Raw genomic sequence first — 11,205 nt, 5'->3', positions numbered from 1 at the left:
CCCCGTTGAGACAGGGCACCCCGATACCGCCGAGGGCCCAGGCAAACACAAGGCCCAGAGACTGCTGGGCAACCTCAGCTCCCCGCAGCAGGCGTGTCCGGCGGGGAGGACCCAGGCCCGCGGGGGAGGTTCCTCCGCTCCCCACCGCCCCCCTAACAGAGATCGCGGGCGGCTCCGCAGCGCCCTCCGCGGCCACCGGCAGCAGCGCAGCACCATGCCGCCTGGTTCCCCTCCCCCGCGCGGGCAGCTCTCGCGCGGCCGCCTCAGAAGCACACACCTCCCCTTCCGAAAAAGCAGCCGCTTCCCCGCTTTATATACCCTGCTAAAAATAGCCTGCCGCCGAGCTCGCCAATCAGGAGGGAGCGAATTTCGAATCGGGCCAATGGCGGGAGCCGTCACGGCCAGGCTCGGTCACGCCAGGAGGAGCCGCGATGCCTGCCGCGCGGCGATTGGGCCGCTCTGACATCATTGGCACGCGGGGCGCGGAGTGCGTGGCGGAGATTGGGCCGCAGCGGCGGGCGGCGTAATGGGATCACGCGGGGCGGGGGAGGGCGCGGGGGGCGGGGCGGCGGCGCGGCCGGGCAGAGCTTTGAATAGGGAAGTTTCGCAGGGGGTTGCACTCGCAGTCAGCGCCGTGTTTGCAAATATTGGGTCCGCTCCTGCGCAAGGGTCCGCCGCCGGCCGCAGGAGGGGAGAACCGCCGCGGCCGCCTCGGGAGACGTCCGGCTTTGCTGTGCAATTAAACTTTGCATGAAACTTTGGGTCTTTTTTCCTCCCTAAGCTCCTCAAGGAATTAATACCTATCTGTATCTGTACAATTATTATTTTTTTTTTTTGTTGTTCTTCTCTGGAGGAAGGGGGGGGGGGCTTGGAAACTGAGAGCAGAGGTTTGACACCCCCCCGCACACCCCCCTCAATCCCTGCACATAAAGGAGGCATCTGTATTTTTGGTTACCAGCACTGACTTTGTTGTTGCAACTTGAGACATGGATGTTCTCCCAATGTGCAGCATCTTCCAGGAACTGCAGATTGTGCACGACACGGGTTACTTCTCAGCCTTGCCGTCCCTGGAGGAGTATTGGCAACAGGTAAACGAGGATGTCGGTGGTGGTGGTGTTGTCGTCGGGCTGTGTTTTGGGTTGGTTTTGGTTTTGTTTTGGTGTGGGGGGGTGTTTGTGTGTCTTTTGTATTTTATTTTTTTAAACCGTATTAAAGGATAAGCGGATTTTTTGAAAATTTTTCTAATTATTATTTTTAAGGGAGGCTAAAAAGGAAAAAAGCCCAAGTGTCAGCAAGGAGTTTGGGGAGCATTAAGCACAAATGTGTGGAGATGTTTTGGAGCAGATGTTTTGGGTTTAAGTAAAACAGCTTTAGGGGAATAATCCCTAACGGAGGCGACGAGCTGCACCCCTCCCGTCTCCCAGCCTCAGCTTGCGAGGGGCTGTCAAGCCGAGCTCGGCGTGCCCGGCCGCTCCGCGCTCCTGCAGCGGAGTCCAGCCCGGCGCTCCGCTCCCGCCTGCTCCACACCGAGACCTGGCAAAAGTTTTGCGCTTGTACCCCGTCCAAACTCCACAGCTGGGGCTTGTCATCCGAGCTCCCTGCCTTGGCCGAGGGCTTCTATTCGCCTCTTGATGCGTTTTTTGTGGGGTTTTTTTTCCGTTGTATTTTTGGTTGTTGTTGTTGGTTTTTTTAATTTTGATTTTTGCTTTATTTTTCCTGGCGATGTTGGGAAAAACTCCTTCAAGAGCGTGTGTACACGTATCTATGTGTGTGCATGTGTATGTATGTATTTAAGGCAGCTGTTTGCCAGCGCAGGGAGCTTTGCCGAGTCCGTGAGTTGTCAGTCATATGACAGCGATCCCTTTCTGCTAATTGCCTTGGTCGGGAAGGAGGAAGAACGGAGGCTCCTTCCCTTTAATGGACATATTTTGTTGCTTTCTTTCCACCCACCCCCTTTTTTTTTTCTTTTTTTTTTCTTTTTTTTTTTTTTTCCTTCCCCTTTTTCCACCTTATTTTGGCCAAGGCACCGGGATGTCAGCGGCCACCGCAGCTCCTGCCATTTCTGCGTGTTCCGGGGGGGCCGCTGGCTCTGCTCCCCGGCCGGGAGCTGCTCAGCCCGGGTAACCAGAGCAAATATCTGCTGGCTTTTCAGGAGGACGAAGGAGCCTTTCCGAGAAGGTTGCGATGCGAAGTGTTACAACCTTCACATGCCTGCTAATTGTATGCAGTGCCTTGTTGTTTTTTCTGGTGTGGGTTGTTTTTTTTTGGTGTTTTTGTTTTGTTTTTTTTTTTTTTTTTTTTCTCCCTCCTCCCTTTCCCTTCTCAGAAAGGCAGCTTCGTAGTACGTGATTGAAATGGAGCTAAGTAGTTTCCTTCAGGCATTTGGGCTCTTGGCGAAGGGCCAGCCCTCGCTCCCAGTAGCCTTCCGAGGCATTTAAACTCGGAGAGAGCTTCACTCCGGCCCCCATTACTAATCTGCCTAATAAGGAATTTAAATTAGCCGGGAATATGAAAGTTTAACAAGATCTTAACAAATGCTCTTTTACCTGTTTTCATGGAAGACCAAGACACTGTTGTGTTGTCCTTGTCGAAACCTTGTTTCTAACATGCATGGCAACCCGGTTACCTAGTTATAGACACACAAATATTATGACCAGTGGCGGTTTGTTGTGGTTTTTTGGTCTTTTTTGTGGTTTTTTTGTGTTGTGGTGGTTTGTTTTTTTTTTTTTTTTTTTTTGAGGTTGATTGGAGTTTGTTGTTTTCCCCTATTTTTGCCCACATTCCCAACCTGGTCAGAGCATGTGACCCGTTTTACTTGAGTGGTGCTGGGGAAGAAAGGAGGCTGCTGCCATGGTGGCTCTGCTCTTGGACAGATGGAAAGGGGCTCTGAGAGGAATGTGTGGCATTTGGGATCAGGTTTTGCTACTGGGCTTGAAAGAGACGATCTTGCTAAAATTATGTAGAGTTTGGTATGGAAACTTTGTCCATTTTCTGTGCAGTGTTTCCATGTGGATCATTTCCTGTAGTGGAAAGAATAACCCCAGAACATTAGCTTGTTGCCATAACAGTTCATATCCTTTTTTTGTTCTCTGAAAATGACTAGAAAGTCAGCAGGGTGAATGGAAATTGAAAATCACAGCTTCACCCATTTAAGGTGGTTTTGGTTGTTGCTGTGTTTCGTTTCATGGAGTAGAAGGGAATGAGGTGGTGGTGGGGGAAGTCATGCATGTACTGTTGCATGTATATTTGAACAGAATACTTTCTTGGCAGATGGTCAGAGTTTTAAAAGGAAGTCTCCTTTGGCATTGCGTGAAAGAAAGAGAGAGATGACTCATACAGTTGCACTCTTGGCCAGTAGATAAAGTTCTTGTTCATTGTGGGACTCCCAGCAGGACCTCGGAGTAATTTCCCGTTTTGCATCCTATAGAACAGGACATTTCCATTCTGGAACTTTTCCCCCCCCTTCCTCTGTTGTTGAAGTTTCTGGTGTTCCTCTGAACACGCATGGGAGCAGTTTAAGTTATGTGGCGTGCATGCCAGCACGCTTGGAAATGACATTCTTTGAAAGTCGAGTGTGCTGTGTTCTCATGCACAGGAAATGGGAGGATGTCTGTTGCTCCATTGATGTCCCCAGAAGACAGGCCGGCAGCTCTGCAGCCATGCTGAAATGTGGCTTTGTTTTCTGACACAGCGTTTAGGTTTTAACTGCCTGTCAGAGCACATTGTGTTCAGTTGGGTCCTTTCAGCCTGGTGTTTGTGTGAGAGAGATGCAAAACAACTTGAAATTAGACAAGGCGCAGGAGTGAAGTGTCATTATTTGTTGTGGTTTTCCATGGTCCTTTTTAACAACAGCCTACTGAAAACACAGATTTTTATGATGAGAGTGATGATAATTTCACTGACTCATTAGAATGCTATTTTGGAAACCAAAGCTGATTTGCACCTTCAGCTGCGTGTTTGAACTCCTGCCCAGCTCTGATTTCTTTTCATCGTAACAGTCACCTAGTTATGGCTGAAGGAGCCTCTAATTTGTTTTGAACCTAGAAACCTTAAATCGAACATACTGCATTCCTGCATGCTTTTTGAAGTGTGAAATGCAATTTGGTTTATTTTAAAGCAAGCTTCTAACTTTTCCTCATTTTTCTTCCTTCTCTTTCACCTAGACATGTTTGGAGCTGGAACGGTATCTTCAAAGTGAACCCTGTTACGTTTCTGCATCTGAAATCAAATTTGATAGCCAAGAGGATCTCTGGACCAAAATTATTCTGGCACGTGAAAAAAAGGAGGAATCTGAACTGAAGAACACGTGTGTCCCAAAAGAGGACAATCTTACTAGTCAGAACTTAGAGACCAACAGTTCGAATTCAGACGTGAGCAGCGAATCTTCAGACAGCTCTGAGGAGCTCTCGCCCACAACAAAGTTTACCTCTGACCCTATAAGCGATGTTTTAGCCAGTTCAGGAAACTTGAGTTCGTCTGTCACTTCCACTCCCCCTTCATCTCCTGAGCTGAGCAAAGAGCCTTCTTCCCAGCTATGGAATTGTACGCCGGGTGAGTTGCATTCACCCGGGAAAATTCGTACCGGTACCGCTGGAAAGACTGCAGAAAAAGGTACACCCACCAACGGTGACACCTCGCCAGATGGCAGAAGACGTGTTCACAGATGTCATTTTAATGGCTGCAGGAAAGTTTACACCAAAAGTTCACATCTGAAAGCACATCAGCGCACTCATACAGGTTAGTAACCCTACGCTTACTAACCGCTGGCAAGTCCTGTAGGGAATACCTCTGACCCTGGTGGTGTCACCGTGTTGCACAATCACTGGGTGGGAGCCCAGGTTTGGAGATATGATGTAACAGTGGAGGTTTACCAGCATGGACAACATCACTTCCTCATTCTCTTCCTAAGCAAACTGAAGCTGAGACAGTTGATGGTAGATTAGTCTCTGCCATTGCAAGTAGGAGCCACTCATCTATATAGGCCATAGTGGGGAATCTGCAGTGGCTTGCAGCCTTCAGGAGTAAAGGTCTAGCCAACGTGCATGCAAGACCTTTGTGGTGATTATTTCTAAAGCAGAAGGGAGCTGAGACTTTCTTGCAAAAAAAAAAAAAAAAAAGAACATTGTATCTAACAATCAGATCACTAGATACTAAGGAGCTTGTTTTTATGGTTTGGTCTGCATTGAGCCTGCCCAGTCAAACATCCCAAGGCCTGTGAATCTGACATCTCTATTTGTAAATCGCTGAACGGTTTTGTGTGCTGCCGTTTTTTGGCAAAAATCTTGAAAAGTCACAGTGTGTTGTAGTCCTTCTAACATAACTGCCTAGTTGGTGTCTTATAAACCTACGATTTATGATACAATTTAATCCCAAAATACTGAGCAGCAGCAGCATTTTATTGTTACAGAACGTGAACTAAAAATAACATCCTGTGTGTTGCAGGGAAAGAAAGCGAGGAAGGTAGACACTTCAGGGCTTTTGTAAATATTTTATGGTTGAAGCAATGTGATGATTTGCTGTTTTGAGCTTTATTATTTGACATCTCTTTTATGATAGCAGTTGGATATGTAGAGCTGTGCTTTGGCTCAGCAGTCATCACTTAATGTAAGGAATTGGCCTGACACTCTTGGTGTACCAATCCAAAGACCTCTACAGGGTTGGTTTCCTTCCCCTCCCAAGATATGGAAAGAGAATTCAAAGAAAAGATCTTATTTTGACTCATGAGCTCAGCATTTTGTGGCTTTTATGGGAAGTCAGAGAAAGCTCAGATGCTCCTGTTGTCATGCAGAAGTCAGATAAAACAAGATTATTTCAAGAGGAAAGAACAACTTCCACTGAAACTGTGGTGGTTGAGCAGACATAAATAGCTGCTAGCTTCAGAAGTATTGCAGAGCTGTTGTGCTGGTGCTGTCTGGCTGACAACGTTCCTGTGAATGGAAGTGGTATTTCTTGAATGCTGAAATAACAGTTTTAAAAGTGGTGTGCAGGCTTTTCCAAGAGTATGTGGCTCAGCAGAAAGGAGGTTGTGTATTATGCAGATGAGTGAGGGACAGAGGACTTTGATGCAATACAGTAGCCTAATTGCATTTTGGAGCCTAGCTGTGCTGTCTTTAATCACCTTTAGGAGGTGACTGATACCTGCTTTGGGAGTAAGCCTGCTATTATGGGTGAACAAGAATGGTAGAAGGTTGGATTTTTTTGTTTCCTGTCAGCCTATTAAATTGCCTTTTTTTTCCTTCTTTTTAATAAGAATGAAATTATTTGATGTGTTGTTGCACCCAAATAGTTAAGTAGGATGACTTTTGCAAGCCTTCTTTGCCTACATGTTCTGAAGCATTCAGCCAGGTTAAATAAAATCATCTGTCTTTGGGAGGTGGAGGAGGTTTACATAGAAAATGAATGGGGTAGCACCTACCTTTCTTTGAATGAAGTCATGACTAACATCTCATCTTCTTCCTTTGTAGGGGAAAAGCCTTACAGATGTTCATGGGAAGGGTGTGAGTGGCGTTTTGCAAGAAGTGATGAATTAACCAGACACTTCAGAAAGCACACTGGTTCCAAGCCTTTTAAATGTAGTCACTGTGACAGGTATGTGACTGAAATGCACCTTTTAAAATCATAGTTATTTTTAATGACCGTTGGAAAGTGAATCTAGGCTGCTTTTCACTTGTGAAGGAATCATTTGGGGATGCAACTGTTTGAGGGGTCATTGTATATTTAGACTGGAAAACCAACCAACCAAAAAAAAAAAAAAACCACCCCACAACTTTCATTTTGCTATCTGGGATGTGGTCTGTAGCCTGGTGTTGCAGATGAGTGTTGAGTAGTCCTTAGTGTTACCACCCATCTGCAGGTCTCCTGGGTACCCACAGACACCTTGAGTGCTCCTGTGTATCCAAAGAATGCCAACCAGCTGTGTTTTGGAGCCGGGGGGGTGCCTCAGCCATGTCTATCACACCACGTGTGCCAGCAGCGATGGGCTAATGCTCAACCTGACTCTTGCCTTGCAGGTGTTTTTCCAGGTCTGACCACCTGGCCCTTCACATGAAGAGACACCTCTGAATGGGTCAAGAGGTGAATCCTGCGGGCTAAGAGGCATCAAGGTTGAAGAGCCTTGAGCAGAGGGATGCGTGTTCCAGCCAAAGCATGCCATTTTGCACCCTACCCAGTTGCCTCCAGGACCTCACTTCCTTGCAGGTCTTTTGAGGGCTAATAAGTCATGTAAGAAACGGCATAGCAACCACAGTGTGTGATGTTTGGGGTTTCCTGGGCTCACATGCTGGTATCTAACCTTCTGAGTGGCTCCTAAGCCTTTGCCGTGAGCATGTGCACTGAGAATGTTAATGATTGGGCGACTGTATGCGATGAGGATCTCTTGATGACTGTATGCTGAGGCACATTTTTTTTCTTGTGGTTGTTTTATAACTGTAAGAGAAAAAAAAAATAGTCTGAATGTCTTGTATGTGAGGAATATCTCGTGAGATGGGACGACCACCAATCATTTCCAAGGGGTGGGGGGGAGGGGGTGTCTACACCTTTTTAGAGGGAAAGCAGAGAGGGGAAAGGGGGAGGGGGGAAATAAAAAGAGTCAGGATGCCAGAATGGAGATAGGGGAACCTCCCCGTTCCTGTGTGAGAGGAGCTTTAGGTGTCTGGTGCAGCTATTAAACGTGCAATGTGTCAAGTAGCTTGTTTTACTTGCTACAGAGCTCATTTGTAATCCATTGTATAAGCTGTGTATTTACAAATGTAACACAACTATAACTTTTCATTATAATACCAAGGTTATTGCATGGTTCTGGGGAACTATATGCTTTTCCATTCTTTAATCAGGACTGCAGTTTTGATTCCAGTTAAGAGCAGCTAAAATACAATTGGTCTAATGTTACATAATGTATGGAACATGAATAATTTTTTCTGTTGGGTGGATAAAACCACTATTGGTTAGAAACTGATTTTTTCTCATGCAGCTAATTTTTCTCTTATTTATGCCTTGAGGACTAACTTCTGGTTTTCTAGCTGTTAATGCACTGTTGACCTTAATAATGGTGCCTTATGCAAGTGACCTTCTCTTGTAGGGGGTCTTATACAGGGGTATGGGTGATGCATGCTTTATTAAGGCTCTCTTTTCACCTGGCATTGTACTGTATCAAATGTATAATATGAGGGAAAAAAAGGTTACTTCCAGGGTCCTCCTTCACAAAGACAAATATAGAGAAAAGTCATTCATGTCAGTTCAGTATTTGTTTAACTTAGACTCTAATTTAACTGTGTTACAGTATAATGCATATGCCAATTGAATACCTGACCAGTTCTGCCACCTTGAGACTTTTTTTATATTGACCTTGCACAACAACTGTGTATATACACACCCCAACTGTACTTAATATGTCAAGTTTTCATACATATTAAAGATACAGAAGTATTAAAAAAAAATGTATTTGCTTAAAAGGCACAAATTTCACATCTATATATCTAGCTATCTGTTGGTCATACAGAAAGAAACTATATTACTTTTTTTTTTTTCTTAAAGAAAGTGGGCAGAAAAAAATAATTGTGTATGTATATTTGTGTGTACAGTCTGTGTATGTGTGTATATATATAGATAATATATAAATATTTTTTTTAAGAGGAAAAAGAAAAAAATTAGAACGCATAGCTAGAAAATGCCACAGCCCATCAAAATCTTCCCTCTTCCCCCCTTGCAGTACGGTCATTAAGGAGACAAAGAAATGAAAGATAATAGTTAAAAATCTAGCTTTTTCTTTTTTTTTTTTTTTGGAGGCTTTACCTTTAGCTTAATGGTATGCTGAAGGCTTTGTTGGCATTCAGTCCTCCTCAGACTGCTGACTGTGTTTGGTAGTGATTAGGTTGTCTGGAATAGCGTATCTGTGGCCATTTAAGAATGATATGAACCGAATATTGGCATGCTGAAAAGAATATTAGCTGTGTGCAGATGAAGTGCACTCGGGTTTTGGCCTCCCAGCTTGCTGGAGGACCTGTGAGTGAGCTAGTCGTTGTGGTGGTTGAGCTCTAATTTTACATAGTTCAGCTAAAATAAAGACTGTTTTTTCCTAGAGTAGAAATAGTCTGTCCAAAAGCAGTAATTTTTGCTTTGTTTTGTTTTTCTTTCTTTTTTTTTTTAAACCAGCTCACTACAGTTGATGCAATGAAACACGTGACCTGTTTCTTTTTCTATTTATTATTGGTCTTGCTTCCTATGCTAATATTTTGCTATATCTTCCTGGAAATGTATGTAGATAAGTGGTTTAAAAAAAATACATATATATGCAAGTGATCTGGTTCTAAGGAACGTGCAGGCTTAAGTCATTCTCATTTCACTTTTTTGTTTAAATTGCCTGAAAATGCACTTTTAAATTTTTTTTTCTTCCCCTAAACAAACAAAATTTCTCAGAAAATGGATTTCTGTTTAGAGTTGGGTTTTGTTGTGTTTTTTAGCTCCTTTGTTTGCATTGTCCTTGGCTTAGCCATAATTCTTATAAAGTAAATTAAAAAAAAAATAATAAAAAAAGAGAAACAACAACAAAAAATACAACCCCTAACAACAACAAGAAAAATTAAATTAAACTTGCACTGGCTTGTCTCAATTGTGAAATACCATCAGACTTGTGTGGATGGGGTGGGGCTGTGTGCCATATGTCAAATGCCTGTAATTTTCTTAATAAGCAAGTACATTTTGTTCAGGTGATAACTGAGCCTCAATCAAGCTGAAAAATAAAAATAAAAAAACTATAAAAAATAAAAACGTTTTTGCTTGAAATTTAAGAAGAAAAAAAAGTTTCTATTAGTGAAATTTCTTTTTTTGTTTTTGAAGCACCCTGTTATCTAAAGAATCTCTTTGTAAGATTTTTGTAAAAATTTTGTTTTACAAGATTTTATTTGAAATTGTTTTTTGCAAGATTGTTATATTTCTGTATGAATGTATTTTTTATTGGAATAACATAAAAAGAAATTCTTATCAGCATCATGTGTCTGCTTTTATCTTTCTCCTCTCTAATGTCCTACACACCAAGCCATGTCAACACTGCCTTTGGTCACCTCCTCACAGGTACAAACCCTTTTGTGTCAGGTTCTGTTCTGAAAGACAAGCCCTGATGAGAGGATAATTTTGGCAGGAGAAACTAGAAGTTCTTCCATATCTGAAAAGCTGTTGTTGACTCATCTTTTTGTTGCAGCAGAATAAATAGTTAATGCAATTGTTACTGCAAGACTGCACCTTTATTCCAAATCGCTTGTTCTGGAGAGGTGAATGCGCACAGGAGACAAGTTCTGCATGTGGGAAAGGAGATTCAGTGGGCATTTAAAGTGAAGGAAAACACAGAGAGGCAAGGACTGGGCTGGAGGCACCTGTTCTTAGCTTTCACTGCAGAGTGTGGGCCTTTGAACTGCCCAGGCAATGGGGGGGAGCAAGCCTGAAACTTTGAAGGTGCAGTTGTGGGAAAGAGCTGTGAGAGGTCTGCCTGGCCCAGATCTGAGTCTTCTAGGGCTGACCTGACCCACCTGCTGTTGGTGACCTTCACTTGCCAAACGCAAGCCTTAATGAAGCCTCAACGAACTGCATTTTTTCAGAGCAGTGGCTGTTCCAAGTGTGCCTGGCATGCACACTGGCTTGGGACACATGCAGACCTCATTTAACATTGCCCTGTGGCTTCTGCTTCACTCAGGCGGGTGTTAAAAATCCCTTAAGCATCAATTAAACTGGTGCCGTTTCTGTCCAAGTTGTGTGGGTTCAGTTTGCAGTAATTGAATGTTTCATGAGTTTAGATGAGCAGTGGTCTCAAAATGATGTAGTAAAGAACTGAATAAATACAGATCAAGGGAAAAGCGCTGTGGAGAGGCTCTTGTCACCTACCTTAGTTAGCCCTGCAGTAGACTAGTAGTAGATAGTGTACCTCCGTATAGGCAAGGAAGAAATGGCAACTGAAGCAAATTCATGATCTTCAAGGTGAGGAATATATTCAATTTTACTCCTGTTACAGTAGCTCACACAATGAAACAGCTGTCCTTAGCGAAACTTAGTTACAGTTGCAATAGAAAAAATAAAGGGCTGCGAGGCTTAGGGATTGTGACATTTTTGTCTCTTCATCTATGTAGAATGTAGAAATGGAAATATTTTTAAAGAACTGAGCTTGACCTTTGAGGTTCTCCACCCAAAAATGTTCAATGGGTGTGTAATGCAGAACAA

At 43.7% G+C, this 11,205-nt stretch overlaps 1 protein-coding gene across 3 annotated transcripts; it reads left to right on the top strand.

Moving 5' to 3' along the window:
- The first annotated feature begins 744 nt into the window (after positions 1 to 744).
- Positions 745 to 7,503, top strand: KLF6 (KLF transcription factor 6). 3 transcript variants are annotated; one of them, XM_054390054.1, is made up of 4 exons: positions 745 to 1,088; positions 4,164 to 4,611; positions 6,465 to 6,588; positions 7,011 to 7,503. In XM_054390054.1, exons 1-4 carry the CDS (start codon positions 987 to 989, stop codon positions 7,060 to 7,062), a joined length of 726 nt encoding a protein of 241 aa, XP_054246029.1. In that variant the 5' UTR covers positions 745 to 986; the 3' UTR covers positions 7,063 to 7,503. The 3 variants fall into 3 exon arrangements, with proteins under 3 accessions (XP_054246029.1, XP_054246028.1, XP_054246030.1); XM_054390053.1 differs by having other exon boundaries at positions 4,164 to 4,737; XM_054390055.1 differs by lacking the exon at positions 6,465 to 6,588 and having other exon boundaries at positions 4,164 to 4,737; positions 7,011 to 7,083.
- Positions 7,504 to 11,205: the final 3,702 nt, after the last annotated feature.

Source organism: Indicator indicator, chromosome 20 (assembly GCF_027791375.1).
Source record: "Indicator indicator isolate 239-I01 chromosome 20, UM_Iind_1.1, whole genome shotgun sequence".
Classification (NCBI taxonomy): domain Eukaryota; kingdom Metazoa; phylum Chordata; class Aves; order Piciformes; family Indicatoridae; genus Indicator; species Indicator indicator.
Note: the sequence above shows the minus strand (reverse complement) of the source record. Positions and strands in the feature narration are given on the sequence as shown.

What these genes read in the sequence shown, in the direction of transcription:
- KLF6 (XM_054390053.1), top strand. Translation starts at nt 987, where the DNA reads ATGGATGTTCTCCCAATGTGCAGCATCTTCCAGGAACTGCAGATTGTG. An exon ending in ACATCAGCGCACTCATACAG is followed by an intron (nt 4,738 to 6,464) that starts GTTAGTAACCCT and finishes CTTCCTTTGTAG; the next exon opens with GGGAAAAGCCTTACAGATGT. An exon ending in AAATGTAGTCACTGTGACAG is followed by an intron (nt 6,589 to 7,010) that starts GTATGTGACTGA and finishes CTTGCCTTGCAG; the next exon opens with GTGTTTTTCCAGGTCTGACC.